Source organism: Gopherus flavomarginatus, chromosome 1, assembly GCF_025201925.1.
Source record: "Gopherus flavomarginatus isolate rGopFla2 chromosome 1, rGopFla2.mat.asm, whole genome shotgun sequence".
Classification (NCBI taxonomy): domain Eukaryota; kingdom Metazoa; phylum Chordata; order Testudines; family Testudinidae; genus Gopherus; species Gopherus flavomarginatus.
The window spans coordinates 249455174-249477813 of NC_066617.1; the positions used below are offsets into that span (position 1 = coordinate 249455174).

General features: G+C 42.7%; 1 protein-coding gene across 17 annotated transcripts in view; it reads right to left on the reverse strand.

The window, feature by feature from the left end:
• INPP4A (inositol polyphosphate-4-phosphatase type I A) overlaps positions 1-22640 on the reverse strand; it is a 195295-nt gene that overhangs the window by 24723 nt on the left and 147932 nt on the right. For 9 of the 17 annotated variants that reach the window (XM_050931559.1, XM_050931550.1, XM_050931540.1 and 6 more), the window contains 5 exons: positions 20802-20985; positions 18262-18480; positions 15231-15498; positions 5552-5584; positions 767-939 (listed from right to left, as the gene is read on the reverse strand). In XM_050931559.1, the coding sequence (XP_050787516.1) occupies positions 767-939; positions 5552-5584; positions 15231-15498; positions 18262-18480; positions 20802-20985 (877 nt within the window). The remainder of the gene's footprint in view (positions 1-766; positions 940-5551; positions 5585-15230; positions 15499-18261; positions 18481-20801; positions 20986-22640) is intronic. The other 8 variants (XM_050931612.1, XM_050931603.1, XM_050931592.1 and 5 more) reach the window with 3 other exon arrangements.

Consider the following 22640-nt stretch of genomic DNA (forward strand, 5'->3'; position numbering starts at 1 on the left):
AAAAGTGCCATGCAAATGCCTGTTCTCACTTTCTGGTGACACTGTAAATAAGAAGAGGGCAGCATTATCTCCTTTAAATGTAAACAAACTTGTTTGTCTTAGCGATTGGCTGACCAAGAAGTAGGACAGAGTAGACTTGTAGGCTCTGAAGTTTTACACTGTTTTGTTTTTGAGTGCAGTTATGTAACAAAAAAAATCAACACTTGTAAATTGCATTTTCATGACAAAGAGATTGCACTATAGTACTTGTATGAGGTGAACTGAAAAATACTATTTCTTTTGTTTATCATTTTACAGTGCAAATATTTGTAATAAAAATAATATACACTTTGATTTCAATGACAATACAGAATACTATATGAAAATATAGAAAAACATGAAAATATTTAATAAATTTAAATTGGTATTCTATTGTTTAACAGTGCGTTTAAAACTGCAATTAACGATGATTAATTTTTTTAAGCACTATTAATTTTTTTTAATTAACTGCGTGAATTAACTGTGATTAATCAACAACTCTACTAAATTAGCATAATTTTTAAATGAATATACAGGACAGAGATGGCAGACAATTCATTTTATTGGTAGATACCTATATGCAGTACTATTTTTCAGTGCACAAGAGGGGAGGCTGCATTTGATTTCTATACTGCTGTTAAGACAATAAGTATAAAAGATTATCAGTTCTAACCACATTAATCTCTCAGATTCTTAAAAACCCACCACAAGTCTAACTGTAATCACGTCAGGCAACTTTCTTGCTTACAGTTTGGCAGAAGACAACATCCCTGCGATATTGAAGGCTCAGGCACAGAGCTATTGTAGGAGCGCTATCCTGCATTAACAAAAAGACCATAGCTTTCTTTGCCTTGTCACTCATCATGGCTACACAGTCTGTGAGTGTTGTCAGCAAGGGGTAAAGAGCCTCACTCCATTCACCTGGTTAAAAAAAATTAAAAAGACATTTTAAATACTTTTATTTTGAAAAAGAACAAAATGGTAAAGCCATTGTCCTAAGAAACTTTCTGGCTCAATTTAAAGTAGAACACTATTGATAACAGGCATTTAGCATAGTCTAATAGCAGCTTATTTTTCCTGGCTGGCCCATTTATTTCCAGTGCTATTCAGCACCATACTGTAACGTGCTTAAAAGAATTGTTATTACAACACAACAATAAAGAAGGCTCTCCTGTGTAAGGCTGGGGTGGAGGACATTCATGAGCATATACTAGCTGCCATATTTGCCTACAGAGAGCAGGCAGCAGATTAACTGATTTATAAAGCACTATTCAAGGGGAGGAAGATAGGAGGAAAGAAAGCCGAATTGTATTCTGTAACAGATACACAGTATAGCTAATTGCTACTAAATTTCTTCTGCTCCTTGGCGTCAAAAGGGCTTCTCCTAAATCTATTTTACCCTTGTGTGGTACTTACATGGCCCCCAGCACCACCGCATCTGAGCCCCTCATAACTGTCAATGTATTTATCCTCATAACACCCCTGTGATGTAGGGAAGCCCTATTATCCCCATTTTACAGCAAGACTAAGTGATTTCCCTAAGGTCACCATGAAGCCAGTGACAGAGCAGGGAACTGAACCTAAGTTTCCAGATTCCCATGCTAGTACCCTAACCATTGACCCATTCTTCCTCTCTAAAACTCATGTACCATAAAAAGCCCCAGTAGTTCAGTTTTTCCATTATTCTACTTCCTTCCCTCCCCCCACATCTTAACCATCCTTCAGTTTTTTAAGCCCACTTTCATCATTCCGTGAAAAAAAGTTAATCAGACACTGTGTCAAAACTTTTTCCATAGTACAAGACAGGATAGAAAGGTGTTCTGCTTTTGGTCTTTTAAAAAAAAATAGAAATTTAAAAAGGGAAAACTGCTATTTAAATCAGTTTTATTTTTAACATACAGTACAGTCCAAAAATGGAAGTCATACCACCACCAGACTAGCTGGCCGCACCATACAAGGTGATGTACAGATCATAATCATGCAAGAACAGGATCATTTCAGGCCTCTGACAGGAAGCTGTTCAGGACTTCAATTGAAGTTTATGGTTAAGAGCCAACAACAATACAATTTTCCCTGATAACCATCCAAGGAGGGAAGTTATGGAAACTTGCTAACAGAAACATCATAAATGACAAGTCCAGCATTAGGGTGCTTTTAAAACCTCTGTCCTATGCAGTAGACAGATAATCTAATAAACTAAATGAAGGAAAGTTATTTGGCTCTGTTCCACTGCATATAATTAAAGTACCTTACTTTAGTAGCTCAGAAGAGCTAACTGAAAGAATTACAGCTTGTCTTTTATTCTCTATCATACAGTTTTTCCAAATTAATCAAATGCCCTAATCTGGAACTATGAACCCACAGAAAGCAAAACTCAGGTTATTTTAAAGAAATTATTTCTCGGTATTTGCTTTAAAGAGCTTTGTATAAAAGGATAAAAAAAATGGAAAATATCTTTTAGAATGTAGCCATTCCAACACATGGCAATATTTAACTTTCTAAATAATCCAGGGGGAGTTAAAATTCAAAATTATTATATGTCTTTGTCAACAAATCCATTAAAAAAAAGACATATCTGTTTCAAATCAAACTGTAAATCAGTAGCATGATAAAAACAGAATTCAGAAAGATAATGCAATTCTTGGATTAGTTTCCAAGGTCAGCTATTATGTAACGGAAACTTTCGTAGCTCTGTTGGAGTGCACTAGCCTTTCCTCTATTTGGTATATTTTATTTATGGCTTGAAACATCAATAATGAAATTCAAATCTTGTCATTTAACAGTGTGACATTGCTTTTCCCTCTAATCTGAGAGGAGAGATGCCACGCATGCAAATTAAAAGAAATCTGACAGCAGCAACTGACTATAAACAAAGAGGAAAGGAATAGTAACTGACAGATTCACATCAGGACTGGACATCCACTGGCAATTTTAAAATAAATTGTCTATAGTACTCATATATTCACTTTCCTCAATCGGCTTTTTGTTTGTGTTTTTTTTAACAATATTCTTAACAGGATTTTATTGTTGGGACTATATATTCTTTAAAACAAATAAAAGATTTTGAAACACTGTCAGGTATTCTAATTCTGTTGTGACAACACAATCCACTTGAGCTCTGCTCTTACATTTTATGAAATCACCAGAACACTTTAATGGCAATACATACTCTATGGGACAATTAATAGGATGGCTTGCCCCTGAAGGGCTGGAGGGTTGGGGCCAACCAATTCTGATTATTAAGAGGCCACAGCTGGGTATGGATAAGGTGATTTCCCTAGAAAGAGCAGCAGGAGGCTGCAGTGAAGTGCAGATGCTCAGGGAGATCACAGACAGTGAGGAGTGAGTGAGACTGAAGCTACAAGCAGGAGAGGCCTGGGAATGACCTAACAAGAGGGTAACATGGATGGATTTTGTTTTGGGGCTCTGAGTTTTACGTTTTAGTTTATTTTATCTGAATAAACCCAGACCCCAAGAAGGGGAATGTGAATGGCAAAAAGGATGTCGGAGTCTAAGAAGGCCCATGAGCATGATCCCAGGCCACAACGCTTGGGAGGCGCCCAATCTGGTGACTGGCAAACCCATAGCTAGCGTAAATCATCATAGCTCCGCTGAAGTCAATATAACTTTCAAAGTAAATGGAGGTGTGGAGGGACGTGAGATGGACAATTACGCTGATTTACAGTAGCTGAAGATCTGGTCAAAAAAAGTTCAAAGTTGCCATTTGTTTATTTTGTTTATAAATACCCCTCCTTTTATTAAAATTTCTACTGAAAGTTCAGACTGAAGGCCAAATCTCAGAGTCCTCACTAAGAGACAGTACCCATGGAAGTCAATGGCAGTCTTGCTTGGTAAAAGATGTCAGGATTTGGCTCCATATGTGTCTTTTTTATTTTTCTTATTGCTATTAGGAAGCCAGGAGGAAGGCCTGAATGGGAGAGAACTCCAGGGACATTTTGCTTTCCATAGGGAAGAACCTGTGGAAATGATGAGATAAAAAGAATGCAGCCAAGGCTGAAAAACACTGCATAAGGGAGGAAGAGAAAGAGCTTCTATAGCTGACAGGCTGTGATGATGGGCCCTGGAGCACAGAAATTAGATACTGAAATAACCTATTAAGACATATAACAGTGCCACTCAGGACTACTGCACACAAGCCCTATTGCTTTTGTCCCTGGAAAGTCTATTTAAGTTAATGTGCACACACAGAGGTGTACAGGGGGAAAGTTGTGAGAGAGAGTTTTGTTTTTAAAGTTTATATCTTCCTTTTCCACAGCAGTAAAGAGAATACAGCAATAAAGGTAGGGTCACATATCAAAGTACTGGGCACCTGAAGCTGCAATTTAACTCTGGGAGAGCTGCAGGTGCTCAGCAACTCTGAAAACCAGATTATTCATTCAGATGCTGACTTGTGTTCAGCCCCTGATTCAGCAAAGCAGGGCTCAAGTCTATCCATATTCAATAATATATTTAAGCATGCCAGAGTTAGGTACATGCTTAAGTGCTTTTCTGAATTGGGTATGTCTACACTACAAAATTAAGTTGACCTAATTTATGTTGGCATCCAGCCACTGCAATAATTACATGCTTTGTGCATGCCTACACTTTGCACACCTTCCTTGTGTTGGCGGTGCGTGTCCTTACCAGGAGCGTTTGCACTAATTGACCTGTCATTGTGGGGCATTGTAGGATGGCTTCTGAAAGCCAGCAACATTTGATGTAAGCTGTGCAGTATCTATGTGTTGACTTAATAACATCGATGTTGACTCTATGCCACTCCCAAACTGATCTCCAATAGGAGAGAGAAATCACAGCAGTTTAATATGAGACAGAGGCAATATTTAAGCAGAATAATTTAGAGACTGAATAAAGTCTGTGGTGTTGTGAGGAGGAGCGATAGACAATGAAATCAAACTATTTCAAATTTGTGTTCTGAAAGTTAGGTTTCCAATGGCCTACAATGCTGTGGCACACCCACAAAGCAATTACTTACCCTCTATCATCCAATCAGATTGCTCCATTTCCTAATGTCCATTCAGAATACTAAATTTAGCACCCAATAAACAGCATTATCTAAGGTCCATTGAAATCAATAATCAGATAACAATTGATATCCATGGCTTTTGGAACAGGTCCTACGTTAGCACTCCTCAAATCAATTTACTAGAACTTGGCCACAAGAGAAATTAAAAGGTAATGTCACTGACCATTTCTCATCTATCAACACATAAAGCTACCAGACTCTCCAGTGAGCCTGTTCCACGTCTCTTTAGGAAATAACCTATCAGATTTCATGGTGAGACAGTATGTGTTTATAGAAGTTAAGCGATACTTATAGCTATTTCCTCTTCCATGTCTTCCTCCTATCATGTTTTTATTTGGTAAAAAGAGACTGACTGGAGAGAAATAACACTTTTCCTTGCACATCTTTCCAATGCAGTATTAGATAACACATCAGCAAAACACTTGTTTCACTGTTAAATGCAAACAAAAATTGCAATTTGCAGAAGCCATGAATGGAAAACGCACATACCTGGGCTGGACTCTTCAGGAGGGGGGCTGCAATCTGCACAGAAATGGAGGTGCAACATGCATGATTAAGGAGCAGCAACACAGTCTCAACATAAGCAACTCAAATGCTCAATGCAAGGTTCTCAAACATTTTCCACAGAGTGGATCACAACTTAACAGAGACATTGCCTCATGGACTACCTCTCCTCCCAGTTTGATTATGTGGACCACTTCTCCCCCACTGCTCATGATCACATAATAACCATGTGGCAACTACAGCAATTGCTTCCCTAATATTATTTCCCCCGTAAGCATTTTAACTGCTTTTTAAATTTGATTTGGCAGTTGAAAAGAGGGAGGAGAAGCCAGTACCATGAGACCAGCTTGCTGTTTGTGGACCACCAGCAAGTGTTCCGTAGACCACCAATCCACGGACCATAGTTTGAGAACCACTGGTTCAGTGCAACTGTAGAATAAGCTTGCAGTAAGGCAGCTAAAACAGAACAGCAAAAGATCAGCAATAAATTTAAAGTACCAGAGCACTTAACAGAAAGTAACATTAATGCACTCAGACTGCAACAGTAATGAGAATCACTACTTCGCTATTTCATAATATTTAGTTTGTGTTGTACAATTTATAAATCTGTTCACTCTGACCAGTACTGGGTGTATATCAAAGGCACAAACGTACTCCACTCTGAAGCTTGTGGGAGTTTTGCACTGCCTTCAGTGGGAGGATTGAGCCCTCAGAAAGGAATATAGTCAAAGTTTAATAACCCCAGTCACGTGTCCTGAAATATTCCATATTAGTTTAGTAGATTAACAAAACTGAAACTTGTGTCATGGTAATATCAAGAATTATTAGTCAAGGATGCAGATAATAGAGGAGAATACCAAATTCAATAGTGGTCCTGGGGAATACCACCTGAGCTAGAAAAGATAGTTACCTTTTCTGAAACTGGTGTTCTTCGAGATGTGTTGCTCATGTCTATTCCACAATAGGTGTGCATGCTCGTCACATGCCGCGGTGCTGGAAGTTTTTCCCCTAGCAGTACCCATAGGGGAGCACCCCAGCAACTCCTGGAGCGGCACCTCCATGGAGCGGTATAAGGTGGGCTGTGGGCTCCCCCTACCCTCAGTTCCATCTTGACAGACAACTCTGACAGAGGGGAAGAAGGGTGGGATGTGGAATAGACATGAGCAACACATCTTGAGGACCACCAGTTATGGAAAAGGTAACTGTTTTTTCTTCTTCGAGTGATTGCTCATGTGTATTCCACAGCAGGTGATTCCAAGCTATATCTGTTGAAGGTGGGTAGGAGTTCACAAATTCTCGTGACAGAGTACAGCTCTGCTGAACCTCCCTGGTCTGGGAGACGATCGCATAGTGCAAGGTGAACAAGTGAACTGAAGCCCACGTGGAAGCCCTACAAATGTCCTTAATGGGGATGTGGGCCAAAAAGGCAGCCGACAAGGCCTGCGCCCGAGTCAAGTGCGCCTTCTCAATTGGTGGTGGAGGGATTCCCGCCGGGTCATAAGAGGTATGGATGCACGACGTGATCCAGGTGGAGAGCTGCTGAGTGGAGATCGACTGACCTTTCATGCGCTCAGCCAAGGTGATGAACAGTTGTGAGGACTTTCTGAATGGCTTAGTCCACTCCAGGTAGAAAGCCAGAGCCCGTCTCACATCCAGCGTGTGGAGGCGGCGCTCCTCACTGGATGCATGGGGCTTGGGGCAGAGGACTGGCAGAAAAATGTCCTGACCCACGTAACAGGCGGAGACCACCTTCGGGAGGAACGAGGGGTGTGGGCGGAGCTGGACATTATCTTTATGGAACACTGTGTACGGAAGCTTGGAGGTCAGGGCCCTGAGCTCTGAGACCTGCCTGGCCGACATGATCATAACCAGGAAGGCCACCTTCTATGAGAGGTGTGACCAGGAGCAGACTTAAACAGGGGCCCCGTGAGATGGGCCAACACCAAATTTAGGTCCCACTGTGGGACTGGAGGCCTAACATACGGGAAGAGATGATCTAACCCCTTAAGGAATTGGCCAGTCATAGCATGGGAGAATAGTGTGTGCCCCTGCACCGGCAGGTGGAAGGCCAATATGGCCTCCAGATGCACCTTGACTGACGACGGCGCCAGGCCCTGGGCTCTGAGATGAAGGAGGTAGTCCAGGATAAGCTGGAGCGGGGCAGCCCCCGGGGAAACACCCCACTCGTTCGCCGATCTGGAAAACCGATACCACTTTTCCAACTAGGCTTGGTGCGTGGAGGGCCGCCTGCTTTCTAGGAGGACACGCTGAACCCCTTCCGAACACATCCTCTCCTCCCTACCTAACCACTGAGCAGCTATGCTGTGAGGTGGAGTGCCGCTAGGATGGGGTAGAGGAGGTGGCCCTGGTCTTGGGAGAGCAGGTGCAGGCGGGACTGCAATGGCCACGGCAGGGCGACTGCCAGGCCTATGAGGGTCCCGTACCAATGCTGTCTGGACCGTGCCGGGGCAACCAGAAGGACCCAGGCCTTGTCCGTCTATCTTTTCCAGGACCTTGCTGATCAGCGGGAATGAGGGAAAGGCATAGAGAAACTGGCCTGACCAGGACAGGAGGAAGGCACCAGAGATAGTGCCCTATCCCTGCCCCTCCCCGGAGCAAAACCAGGGACAGCGACAGTTCTGCCGAGTCATGAACAGATCCATCTGGGGAGTTCCCCACACTTCAAAAAGTCTGTGCACCACCTCTGGGTGGAGAGACCACTCAGGCTATGCCCCTCAAATATATCAATGTGGAAGTATGCGTCCTGCAGATCAAGGGTGGCGTACCAGTCCCCGGGATCCAGGGAGGGGATGATGGAGACCAGGAAGACCATGCAGAATGTGAGCTTCACCATGTACTGGTTTTGGCCTTGCAGGTCCAAGATGGGCCTGAGCCCCCTTTGGGATAAGGAAATAATAAGAGTAGTACCCCTTGCCTTTGAACTCCCCGGGTACTGCTTCCACCGCTCCTAGGCCAAGGAGCCGCCCCACCTCCTGCTCAAGCAGAGCCTAGTGCGAGGGGTCCCCCAGGAGGGACGGGGCGGGGGCTGGTTGGGCAGGGAGAAAGTAAACTGGAGGGTGTAGCCCCGGGAGATAGTGTTGAGGACCACTCTGGGAGGAACGCACATAACCGATCGGAGAAGGGAAGCTTTATTGGGGGTGGATCCCTGATGAGAACTGGCAGGGCGCCCCTGGGGGTCCCGTCAAAACCGCCTTTTCCCCACTTGCTTGCCCTTGGAGGACCCAGGCTGGGGGACAGGGCAAGACTGCCTCTATGGGCGCCTCTTACAGTCCCACGACTTCTTACAAGCGGTCTCATATTTTGAGTGGATGACCTGAGCAGGAGTCTGCTATGGCTTGAACTGAGGTTTAGCCAGAGCTGGAACATAGAGACCCAGAGTCTGGAGAGTCATGCAGGAGTCTTTCAGGCCATGCAGCTTTGTATCTGTTTGTTCCGTAAACTCAGCTTTGTCGTCAACTGGGAGGTCCAGCAGGGAGGTCTGCGCCTCGCTGGACAGCCTAGAGAGCAGGAGCCATGACGCCTTTCTCATGGACACCGAGGCCATGGACTGTGCAGCTGTGTCTGCTGCATCCGAAGCTGCCTGCAGGGTTGCCCTGGCAGCTGCTGTACCCTCCTCCACCAGCGCTTTGAACTCCTTCCTGTTGCGCTCCTGGAGGGAGTCCTCGAACTTGGGCAGGGAGCCCCACAGACTGAATTCATACCAGCCCAGGAGAGCTTGGCAGTTTGCAACCCGTAACCGGAAGCTCGAGGATAAATATATTTTCTTTCCAAAAGAGTCCAGCCTCCACAAATCTTTATTTTTCGGGGTAGGGGCTGGCTGGCCCTGCTGCTCCCTGTGGTTGACCAGCTCGACCACCAGAGAGTTAGAAGCAGGGTGGGTGTATAGGTATTCATGCCCCTTGGTGGGTACAAAATACTTGCGTTCTGCTCTCTTGGAGATGGGGGCCAATGAGGCTGGTGTTTGTCACAGGGCATTTGAAATTTTTGCCACCCCTTCATGAAGAAGGAAGGCCACCCCGCCTGGCACCGAGGAGGACAGCACATTAAACAGGATTCCGAAGGCTCCTCCATCTCCTTTGCTTTTTAAGAGTTCTTGGTGGGCCCTAAAGTCATCCTGTGGAACAGAGGGAGGCGGGGGCGTAATCGCCTCATCCGGGGAGGGCAAGGAGGCCAGCACAGTACTTTGGGTGTCCACTGGCACCAGAAGGTCCAACACCTGGTCGGTCTCTGGGCATGGTGCCGCGGATGAACATCTCACCGACTCCTTCCTCGGAGATCTGGAGAGCGAGGCCAATGGTCCTTCTGAGGCTCCAGCCACTGAGTGAGCCCTCACCGGAGGCTGCGTAGGAGGCCATGGTGCCCACTGCTACCACTGGGCTGGCCATGGGGCCCGCTGTTTTGCCTGGCTGACCTGGCCCATCGATGGACGACTACGAAGGGAGGCCGGGCTGACATACGACCTGTCTCTGTCCACAGACTGGGAGGAGCGGCGACGCCGGGAGTGATGACAACCATGGGACTGCGATCCTGACGTGGAGGACCGGTACCATTGGTAACAGCTCCTCCGCGATCAGCTCCAGCGATCAACGACCGGGACTGCGGAGGTGGTGCCGTGGCAGGGTCCTGGAGCAGGACGCCAAACTGTAATGACATCGACGTTCGTGCCGTGACTGGCTACGATAACCCCTCCGAGACGAGGAGCTTTGGCAATGTCTGCCTTGGTCCCGCCAGTGTTCGCTCCTCGCAGCAGAGTGGTGCTTAGAGTCTCGGTCGACAGAACCCAACCAGACAGCCTGGTGGGCATCGAGGGTGATCCACGTGGACTTTGCCCTGAATGGCTGCTGGGCGGCGAAGGGTGTCGGGAACATTCCCTCAGCTGAAACCGGTACTGAGCTGGAGGTGACTGCGGAGATCCCAGCAGCGGCTTGCCTCTGGAGTGCGGGGCCGACATCGGCGGTGCTCCTGGTACCAGCATGGACTTAAGGTCCTGGGCCGCCTGCAGGGCCTCCTGTGTCAAGGGCACCCAGACATCCAGGCTACTCCGCCTGACTTGAGTCGGAGGCCTAGGGGCCAGTGGGGATCAAAGACTGCTCAACATGGGTCTAACCTCTATTCTGGTTTACTCTGGTGCTGTGGTGAAGAAGGCCTCTTTCTAGCCTTCCTGGTGTGCCCCGTGGACAGGGAGCAGTGCCGACTAATCAAAGGCGCCGATGGGTCGCCACGCATCGACACTGTGCTGCCTGTGTTGACTTGGAGCGGTGCGCCGGAGCCAGGGTCAGCGCCGACTCCATCAGATAGCCCAGAGCCTAATGTCCTTTTCTCTCTGGGTTCAAGGCTTAAACAACTTGCAAATCTTGCAGCGATCACTGAGATGGGTTTCTCCCAAACACTGCGGACAGTCTGCGTGCGGATCACTCAGTGGCACAGAACGCCTACAAGTGTCGAATGACTTAAAACCCGGGGCATGGGGCATGCCCCGGCCAGGGCGCTCTAGCTAAACTAAACTAACTCAACAACTAACTAATTACAGGTACCATCCACTGAATGAACAAACAGTTTTGGGGACGAGATACAGCAAAGCTGGAGTAGAGCAGTTCCGAAGCACCTTCACTGGCAGCAGGAAGGAACCGAGGATGGGGGGAGTGTGCTGCGCCCCTTATACAGCGACATTGAGGTGCCACTCCAGGGGTCGCTGGGGCGCTCCCCTACGGGTACTGCTAGGGGGAAAACTTCCAGCATCGGTGCACATGGCAAACATGCACACCATGGAATACACATGAGCAATCACTCGAAGAAGAACTACTACTTTGGATAATCAAAACCTGCATAACATTCAGTAAAGATTTTAGCATAGCAAAAAAACCAGTTTTTAAAGCAAATATCTGAGTCTATTGCAACATTATATTTCTAAAATATTTCTTTGGTTTTCTGGATAAGTCTCCCTTTTCACTGTTTCAGACAATGTTTCCCTTCACAATTCACCCTTAGAATTAGCATAGAAAATACTTTCAACAGTGCGTTACTATGCCACTTTCACCAAATTTAGAACTGTTTGGTGTTTGGTTTTTTTTGTTTCTTTAATCCTGAATTATTATTAATCTCTAACCAATGGTCATGGTTAAATAAATTAAATGTGTTTCCCACACAAGTACTTATAGAAAGGAGGGTATTTCTATTCTGGATGCATGTCAGTCAAGAAAATGTGATGCTTCTGAGGGCTTGTCTTCACATATAGCACTACTGTAGTTCTGTATGTGAAGAGGCTCCTATGTCAAAGGGAGAGTTTCTCCTGTCAGCGTAGTTAATCCACCTCCCTGAGAGGAGGTATCCATGTTGATGGGCGAAGCCCTCTCATTGACATAGTGCTGTCGGGCACTTTATTTGCAGTGGCTTCCAATTCATTTCTGGTACAATTCAAGTAGTTGGTTTCGACCTATGGAACAGCTGGGGTCCAGGCTACTTCAGAAACTGCTTCTCTCCTCATAATCTTATAGCTGGGATCAACAGTCAGATTGACAGATTTGTACAACTGGAAGACAGGGGCAGGGCATTCCTGGCAGAGTGCCCACAACTCTGGAACTTGCTGTATTCCCTCGTCTAACAGCATCCAAGTTCATCCACCTTCAGGGCATATATACTTCAGCTATTCCTGATGGTGTGGTTTAAGTGAGCAGGCTGTAGGGAGGAAGTTATTTTGGTTTTGGGGTGAGGATGGGGGTAGAGTTCCAGATGGCTACAGATATTTTCTGCTGGACAAATCAGTAGGTAGGGAGATGTATCTAATTTCATTTTCATATGAAATGAATGTTAAGATACAGAGTAGAAGTGGGTGAAGCAATATTAAAAGCTGTAGGCACAGTTTTAAAGAAAAGGGCTGTTCTAAAACAGTTTTGACATAAATCTGCCTGCATGGCCATGACTTCTGACCACATTTCACCCACAGCTACACCAGTTTCTCTCTAGTTCTTTTAATTAAAAATCCAAAATGTGTTTTGGAAAACTTCAGGTTTCAGTACTCTGAATGTTAACACTAAAGTTGTTCACATGAGACACTTAATAAGTTGAGCACAAGTGTGCACACTGAAATTTACTGATTCATGATGTTACTGTTCTCAACCAATAAGTGGCCAGGAAAGGTTCAATGAGTGAATAAACAAAATATATTGCCACATACATTTGTTACTAGATCACTCTAAAACAGAGCAACACATTTTACTAAAATGCTCTCTGTTTAACATATATGACCAGTAAGTTAAAGGAGTCCACCTTCCAGCCCGTGTGTGCTAGAAAGCAATCAATGTGAGAGGTCTACTAAGTAGTCTTCTCTACTAAGACTATTTTAAAGTTATATTTACAAATTATATTGGATCCATAGATCTTAATGGCATATACATTCACATGTTCCCTTTATATATATTATTAAGCAAATATCAATTTATGTAATTGTTGTTCTGATGCTCAAATAACTGCAGCAGAAAGAAAATACTCAAAACAATTCTAATATGATAGCTTATTAATACAAAATACCCAGAAATGTAGGATATTCTCGGAAAAAACTCCAGCAATTTAGAACATTCAGCAAATCATATGTAACAGATATTCAATTCTATACCATATGCTGTTAAAAAGTTAATTTTTAATACAAATGTTTAGTTTTTAAGTTAAGTTATCTCTTACTGTACTAAAATATTAATAGTGAAATGAATATGAAGTCACAGGCATGCAAAAATAGTGGAAGGAAGAGGCATGAAATACCACAGAGTATGAAACATGGAAATGTTTAAAACTCAAATGACCTTTTCTGAGACTAACCACTGCTTGATCTGTTCTAAGAAAATGATTATCATGAAAACTTGCAAGGGTAGAAAATTTGTAAACCTAAAATGGAACTTCAAAGTAGGATTAGTTTAAGAATTTCTCTCATTCACATGCTTAAGATATTATTTATTTACAATATATTTAGCACCAATTGAACCTATAGTTTTGATAGTGTTATTTAGTTTACAGCTACACTAGCCGGAGAATAGACTAGAATGGTCTTTTCTTTCCTACATTTTATGTTTGTACTACAAAATCTGACTGACTGATTACTTTGATACTACATATTACCGTAACTTTGCTTAAATGTTTGAGCCACTTTTAAGGCAACCTTACCATGCAAACCAACAATTATTCTTAAAATAGCTGCATGCATTATTTTCAGTCAGTTTATACACCTAATATACAGATAAGTTCACAGTTACAACTTGGGGCTGATCCAACTGCCATTTAACTCACTGAAAAGGCAATTTGATTGGGTCCTATATTATAACTGCCCCAGACAACCACATTGGTGGTAAGGGGGGAAAACTTGCCAGAAACCCCTCCTTCCCTCATGCTTCCTAATGGGACAAAACCATCAACTGGAGTGCAGCAGACTTACTACGAGCACTACTGACAGCCCCGACTGGCCAATAAGTCTGTTGGGGTAGGGTGTGCCTGGAGAATTGCACTAGTGGAAGGCTGAGAGGGAACGCACTACACATTTTCAAAACGCGTTACAGAGGCCGCTAGTAAGTGTGCTTTGCCCTTCCCTATCCCTTAGGGCCCCAGAAAGCATTTTGCCTACTCTGCCATTTTACAGATGGGCGAACTGACACTTGAAGAGATTACAGCCAAAATGTTCCAACAAAGGTGCCTGTATGTAGGCACCTAAATGCATATTTAGCATTTTCAAATTCACATTGACTTCAATGGGAACTACGACTTTGGCACTTCTGAAATTCGGATCACTTTGATTTAGGTACCTACATACAGATTTAACTGCTTCACTTTAAGGCACTCAGACTTGAAAAAATTAGCATAAGTGAACTGCCAAAGGCCATACAGCAAATAAGCAGCAGAGCCAGATGTAGAATGCAGGAGTTCCTGGCTCCTAGTCAAGTGCTCAGCCCACTACACACTGCTGCCCTTCATAAATCAATGGTAGGAACAAGAGCACATTATTCTCAGTCATCACCAGGTCACCTCATTCACCTGAGAGATACTCATTCACTTGAGGAGCAGATCAGTATGAGGATAAATATCATATACATCTTAAAAACCCAATGCACCTATTTGTTCTTAGCTCACTCTTCTGGAACCTCTCACCCAGCAGTACTTCCCTTCCACCTTTCCTCCACTCTCACTTGGCATCGCACTCCGGCAGCTCAGCTCTGTTCATCAGCGTTGTAGTACTGCATGGGCCACTTTCATGTTCTATTCTATCTTTTAAAAGGTACACTGGAATAGCCCTGAGGCAGCAGACAAGCAGATGCCAAAAGAAAAAATAATGAGGTATTGGCATAAATTCCACAGCCTGACCTATATGCTGAGTATATCAGGCTACGATGCGTTCCACATTCATTCTATTCATCTGAAATCTGGAACCTCAGCTCTCAAAACACCAAGGGTGAAATCCTGATCCCACTGGAGTCAATGGGAGTTTTGCTATTGATTTCAGTGGGGCCAGGATTTCATTTAAAAGGTTAGCAACTCCAAACTCACCCAGGCTCCTTTGTCTGGTATCTTGTTTATTTAAAAAATGTAGAATTTGACATAAATGTGAATTCAAAGGTTTAAGAAATATGCCAACATACAGCAAAGCAGCGTCCGTCATACGCACTTGTGTTTCTGTGAGAAGGGCATGCAGAGGATGATATGGTTGAAGATGGTGGTGAGGATGATGGTGGTGAGGATGAGGTCTCATCTAAGCCTTTTGGATTTATCCAGTAGGCACGAGTATCCCGATTACCTTTCTTACTAGTACAGCTGATGTCACACTGGAAAACATCTTCACAGCTATCACTGTGCAAACGTTCTTTCTGGAGAAGTTTGTCCACTCTCTGAATAATGCACTCCAGGCTTTTGTCAACATTCAACCAAACTTTTTCCTTGAAAGAAAAACATCTCCTTTTCAATTAAGAAGATCCCAACATTAGATGACAAGTATATTTGCAAAAAGGAGATACTTTGTCTGCTGTGGTTCTAGACACAACTGCTTAGGAAAGTTTGCACTTTGCCATTGCATTTATACATACATACTCCATATGTATCTATATAAGTTAAAGTGACATCCAAATAGTAAGCTGCAGAGCTGTGTGATAAATTTGTCATACAATTCTAACTCTCTTAAGCCATCTGCCCACTAATCCATCTCCCCAGGTATTATTTCAACTTCAAATGCACATTTTTTTTTTAAATCAACCAACCTAACAGGGAAAATGTTTCCTCCTCCTTCAGGCAAATGTGGAAGTTTCTTCTCAAAAGTTACACCTGCCTGAGGTCCAGAGTGGATAAAGTTTAGTCCTGGACCAGTGACAGTTTTTCGATCCCTAAAAAATTGTTACTTTAAATTTCAGTGCCCTGTGTTCTTACATAGCTAGAAATGGAACTTAGTATCACTGGAAAGGGAAGTCCCCAGTTTCCCAGTGGGACCCATCACTCACTTCTAGCTTTAAAATGGGTAGAGGGAGCTTACTTTAAAGCCTTGCTATTTTGAGGTACAGAAAGACTATTTTAATTCATTTTAGAGTTTTTTCTGGTGTCTTCCTTTTGAACCCTGCATAGTTTGACTCATTGGCTAATTTTCAAAAGTGTCCTCTAATTTTGGTGCCCAAATTGAGACACCTTAGGCCTGGTTTTCAGAACACACATCTTCAGCTGAGGTTGCAGTCAATGGGACTGTAGGTAATCAGTAATTTGAAAAATCAGCCTCTAGGTCTCCCAAGCCTGCCACCCAGAAACTGAGACTTCCAAAGCCACAGGCTACTTCTAAAAAAATTAGCCAAACTAACTAAGGAATCTGAATTTATAGCTGAAGGGATACAAAAATAGTTCCAATAACAAATTTTAAAACTAAGACATTCCTAAAAGATTTTCCTGTAAGAGAGGCTGTGGTATAAAGATTTTATTGGCATTCATTTGGAATGGCCTGTATAACTCACTTATGAGTAATGCGGCCATCCCAAACTCATGCTGATAAAACCCTTATACCACAGTATCATGTATTTGTATATGTAGCTGGTGTGTCTATTCACACACGCAGAGTACATATGTGAATATAAAAATACACGATACTGTGGTACACACCCATTAATTCCCATACATGCTATTATAACAGAATGTAAAATTAATAAGCCATCAGATACAGAAGGAAAAGTTTACGTCATTGTTATGTGATATGTCTTGTATCCAATATATACTTTTAACTGAGTAAATGAATAAGTAACTGTAGTGCAATATCAGTAACCTAATGAACTTTATGGGCTTCATTTGAAGGCCACTGAAGGGATCAACCCTATGAGAGTCTCTTTTGGAGGTAGCTCTGAAATGCAGTTTGACATTATTTCTTTTCCTCCTGTATTTCATAGGGTTAACCACTATTCTAATCAATTTCAACAGTTTTAACAAAGATTGCATTCACTTCTGTTTCACTTTCTACTACACTACACTGTTAGGACAGCTCAATTCTCATATTTAAATTGGCAACACTAGATGGAAAGTCATTTAATTCTTGGTGTGACCTTTTTAAAAGGCAGCTCATAATTAAAACAGAAACAGACACTTCACTTAAATATTTAGATTAAAAAACCCAGGAAAGCCTTTGAAAAGCTGTTTTTCATAACTAATATCTAAGAGTATATTGCAAGAGTTCTATTTCTTAGGTTGTCTTCTTTTTTGGCTGTGCATAGAGATTGATAAAGGGACACCCTGCACAATGTTTCTTAATTGTTTTGTTAAAAAGAATACTCAATTAACTATCAATATAGAACTGACTGCAGGACAACCAAGTGGCCCAAGTGACTGAGGGCAGGTCTGCACTTAAAATGCTACTGCACTGATGCAGCTGTGTCACTGTAGCGCTTAAGTGAAGATGCTCCTACACCGACAGGAGAGAGAGCTCCTGTCGCAGAAGTTAATCCACCTCCCTGAGAGGCAGTAGCTATGTCTATGGGAGAAGACATCGACATAGCATCATCTACACGGGGGGTTAGGTCTGTATAACTTAGTTGCTCAGGGGTGTTGATATTTCACATCCCTGAGCAACACAGTTAAACCAACATAGGTCTGCAATGTAGACCTGATTTGACTCTGCTATTGGGCAAGAGACTCAGACTAATTTTTCAATGCCTGCTTCTGCTCCTGCTGATCAAAGGGCAGACAGAGAAAGGATGAAAGGAACATTTCAGGATACTTATCAGTGACCCCTTTGGATAACTAACAACATGTCTACTACAGTGGCATTGCTAAGGCACCATACCCCGTAGTGTAGATGCGGTTTATAGTGATGGAAGGAATTATTCCATTGCTGTCAGAACCCCACCTCCCTAAGCTACAGTAACTAGGTTGAGCGAAGCATCCTTTCATCAACCTAATTGCATCTACACTTAAAATATAGGTTGGGTATAGCTATGGCACACAAAGTGTGGATTTTTAACAGCCCTGAGTGTCATAGCTACATCAGCCTACACTTTAAGTGTAGACCAGACCTAAAACATGCAGCATTGTGCTCCAAAATAAGACTTGCAGATATCAGTGAGCAGTGGCTAGTAGTTTACATGCTAAGGGGCACAAGGCTAGGGAATAAAGGGATACTAAAAGGGAAAAAAGGAGATGACATCAGCAGGCCTTATCCCTCCATTCAGCAAACCTACCCATTCCTCTTCATGCCAATCCACCTGCAGAGAAGATCGGCTATTTCTTCCTGTCCATCTTGCCACAAGGGTGTCTTGATCATTCCTTAGCATCACTTGTTCCCCCTCTCCAGAGGTTGGAGATGCCTTTGAGGCTATATAATCTGGCCTTGCAGCATTTAATCCATGTATTGAATTTGCCAGTAACTTGCAATCACAGACAGTGACAAGCTGCCGTGTCTAAAAACAATAGAAAACAGAATTTGAAAGCATTTTCAATTTTAAATCCTTATCTACATTCTTACTTTTTCTTAAAAACAAACAAACAAACAGAAAAAACCACTACCCTCATTTTGAGTTTGTGCTACTTATTTTACAGCAGGGCCTTAAAAGGATATACAGGAAGCAAAAATGTGAAGTGTAATTTTCAAAAAAGTGCACTGACATTTTAGGACTACACATGCTGAATATTTAACAAATATCTACAGTTCCTAGTGCCTCTGCCTAGAGCCAGCTCTTCATTTTCTGTGAGGTGAAATAGTCTTTAAAAAAACAACCTCAGGCATCTTCATACAGTCCACAGAAATTGGTCTCCTCTGGTATGGCAATGTTCCATTTAGTTTAATATCCCGTCTCAGTCGGTTCCTTCAGAAGAAGGCAGGAAACATCCACCTCATTGTGCAATACTGTATCCTGGGGGTAATTTCTTCCTTATTCTGGCAAATGATGTACGTAAGCCCTGAAGCATGAGGATTGCTGACTTACCTTTCTCCTAGATAACATAACTTCAGATACTATTCTTATTCACCTATTTTAAAAAAACCTTACTAAACTATGTGCTTTGACGATATCCAGCAGCAGAGAATCCACAGGTCAGATATACACTATGTACAAGTATTTTCTTCTGTATATTTTTAAACTTTAATTTCATCCTATACATTCTTGCATTATGGGAAAGTATACAGGCACCTCAAGTGGGTATACAGTAAACTATCGAATGCATTTTCTGCCATAGGGTACTGCTTATTTATTAGCTATGCTTTCTTAGAACTCAAAATACTACAACAAAAGAACTCTACAAAACTTCATTTGCTCTTGTCCTTGTGAATAAGTTTCATTCTGATCGTCTGTTCAGTCCATTTTTATTGAGTGGAGTGTAGCCCAGTGGGCCAGCTCACCTCTATTATATTCACTGCTTTGCATTATATTCTGCTTTATTATATTCAGCAGTAATGCAATGAACCTACAGGCTTGTATCGTGTAAGTCATTGGCTTCAGCAGTTAGATGAGGCTTGAGGCCTATGACCTTTGGCACAGATAAACTTAAATAACTCATAAGTTTTGGAGAATTGGAAGTAGAGTATGTATATGTGGGGGGATCGTGTCCATGACGACATAAGTCAGCCACAGAACATGAACTGATACCAACTTCTAGTTGGAACATCCGACCGCAAGAGTGCCATGACAACAAATTGACGTATATGATAATGGGGTGAAATCATAAATACACTGACCTATAGAAGAAGAACACCTGAACAGTGGTAAGGGGAGGAAATACAAATAAGGAAGAGGGGAGAAATCCCTACTGAATATGCATCAGACATGGTAACGTCAGCGTCACATATTATAAAAGTGGCATCCCAGGGCAGTAGGGGTAGAGAGATGTAGCCCTTGGGAGGGGCCAGAATGATGGCCACTGATGAAGATGAGGAAGGTGATGGTGATGAGGAAGATGATGGCTAACATTTCAGGTTGTTCTGCAAGGGATGGTGAAAGTATGGATGTTCAGATGTACTTTCTGTATTATCTCTATATACCTTACTGAGTTAGAGTGTCTTTGACTTTGCTAATGTATTAATAAATTATTTATTTGTAAATATAAAAGAGCTCCTATAATGTGAATGTTGCACCTGTGCACATTGGGGTTCCCAACTATATAATAATTTAAATAATACTGGGCCTGATCTTGGGACAAGAACTTGTCAACTCTCAAAGTGATAACTGGGGATTTTTATTCATAATCTATAGATCAGGCTACAGAAGCCAAGTATAATTGAACAGCATCACTACAACTTGCCCCAAGTTCATGTCATTATTATACAAATGAAACGATAACGAAGACTCCTTGTGGTGTTCCAGTTTCTTCAAGTTCCTGTTGCATGATAGCTTATTCAGAAATTATCTCAAACCAGTCAGTGGTTACAGAGACACGAGTATGAAAGTGAATTTAGGACTTTCTTCCCTAGGATGTTGTGACTGGACACGTGGCGGAGGTGATACTTTAAGCTTGGGGAAGGAAGCCAATAGGTATCACTCTTCTTTCTCAGTCCTCACCACTCCATCCATAGGAGGTGGAGGCAAGAGTGAGTGGAAGAGAAGAGAAAACCTGAATAAGTGGTGGCAAATTCAAAAATCCAATCTGGATTTATCTTCCAATTGTGGATGAGTGGGTCCACAAAAGAGACTATTTTGGGATTTTTCAGGGAACTCACAAAAAAGAGGTGCTTCAGAATGTGTCTCACTCCACTTTTATCAATGATTTTGTTTTGTTGTTCTCATACCTTATCTGCCAAAATGGCAAGTGATCTTTCAAGGCCATTAGCTGATCTATCCTTGGCAGCTCTCGAGAGCCTTTCGGCATAGTAACTGACTTGAGTTTTCAGGGTGTTGATTTGTGCAATAATCTCCTTTGCTCTAATAATGTCCTGTGGTATGTATATTATAGACTGGGAGCTTGTTGAAGTGCTGAAAAAGAAGAAACAATTTAAAGACAATCTATCAGTAGGTATAAATGCTCTAGTCACAATTCTTCATGCCGAAAAAGGAATTGCGGACAAAAAGGTTTATCTAAGCTAACAATTAACTGCGGAAGACCAATGGGCAATTAAACAGCAGGAACACTTATACTTGAGCGCCTCTGTATTTAATGAAAACATTCAGATGCAAAATGATTAATGCTAAATGACTGTGCTCACAGATCATATACAGGAGGGACAATTTTCTGAGGAGAATGTTGTCATAAACAGATAGCTAAGGGTTAATGTCTCTTTCACCTGAAGCACCTGACCAGAGGACCAATCAGGAAACCGGATTTTTCCAACTTTGGGTGGAGGGAATTGAGTGTCTGAGTCTTTGTTTTCTGCCTGCCTGCTTTCTCTTTGGTAGGCTGCCTGTTCTCTTTGGTAGGCTGCCTCTTTGATCTGTTCTTCTCTTTCTTTCATCTCCATCTCTTTTTGTTTTATTTCCAGTTGTTGCCTGTGTTCAGCTTCTTTGATTTGTCCTTCGGCGTCAATTTTTGCCTTAGAAGTCATGATTCCTGTTTTCTTGTGTTGGGGTGCCCTCCGGTGTTTATCTTCTGAACTGCAGGCTCTGTTCCCTCCTGGAGTCTGCCTAGCAACAGTGCTTTTTTCCTTTTCTCTCTCTAGCTAATGTTCAATGAAGGGAAACCAGAAAAACCACTTTATTTGCATGCCTATAAGTGCTGGTACTTGCCTCCTAATGGGAGGGCTATTGCATGACAAAAGACCCTTAACATGCAAGCCACAAACTGCGAGAGAGAGCAGAAAAAAAAATTCTCTCTGGTTCCCTTTTAAAACCAACTGCTTCTCTCTGCTAAAAAGCCCTTAGCAGAGAAAAGAAAAATATAATATTTCTACTGGCTTCTGGATTCTGTCTATCTCCCACCAGCTGCCACTCATGTAATAACCTTAGTCCCAGATTTGGACCTTAGCGTCCAAAATATGGGGGTTAGCATGAAATCCTCCAAGCTTAGTTACCTGCTTGGACCTGGTACCTGCTGCCACCACCCAAAAAATTAGAGTGTTTTGGGGCACTCTGGTCCCCCTGAAAAACCTTTCCTGGGGACCCCAAGACCCAAATCCCTTGAGTCTCACAACAAAGGGAAATAATCCTTTTTCCCTTCCCCCCTCCAGGTGCTCCTGGAGAGATACACAGACACAAGCTCTGTGAATCCAAACAGAGTGAATCTCCCTCTCTGTTCCCAATCCTGGAAACAAAAAGTACTTTCCTATTCCCCCAGAGGGAATGCAAAAATCAGGCTAGCAATCCAACACACAGATCTCCCCGATTCCTTCCTCCCACCAATTCCCTGGTGAGTACAGACTCAATTTCCCTGAAGTAAAGAAAAACTCCAACAGGTCTTAAAAGAAAGCTTTATATAAAAAGAAAGAAAAAATAAGTACAAATGTTCTCTCTGTATTAAGATGATACAACACAGGGTCAATTGCTTAAAAGAATATTGAATAAACAGCCTTATTCCAAAAGAATACAAATCAAAGCACTCCAGCACTTATATTCATGCAAATACCAAAGAAAAGAAACCATATAACTTACTAGCTGATCTCTTTGTCCTTACACTTAGAAACAGAAGACTAGAAAGT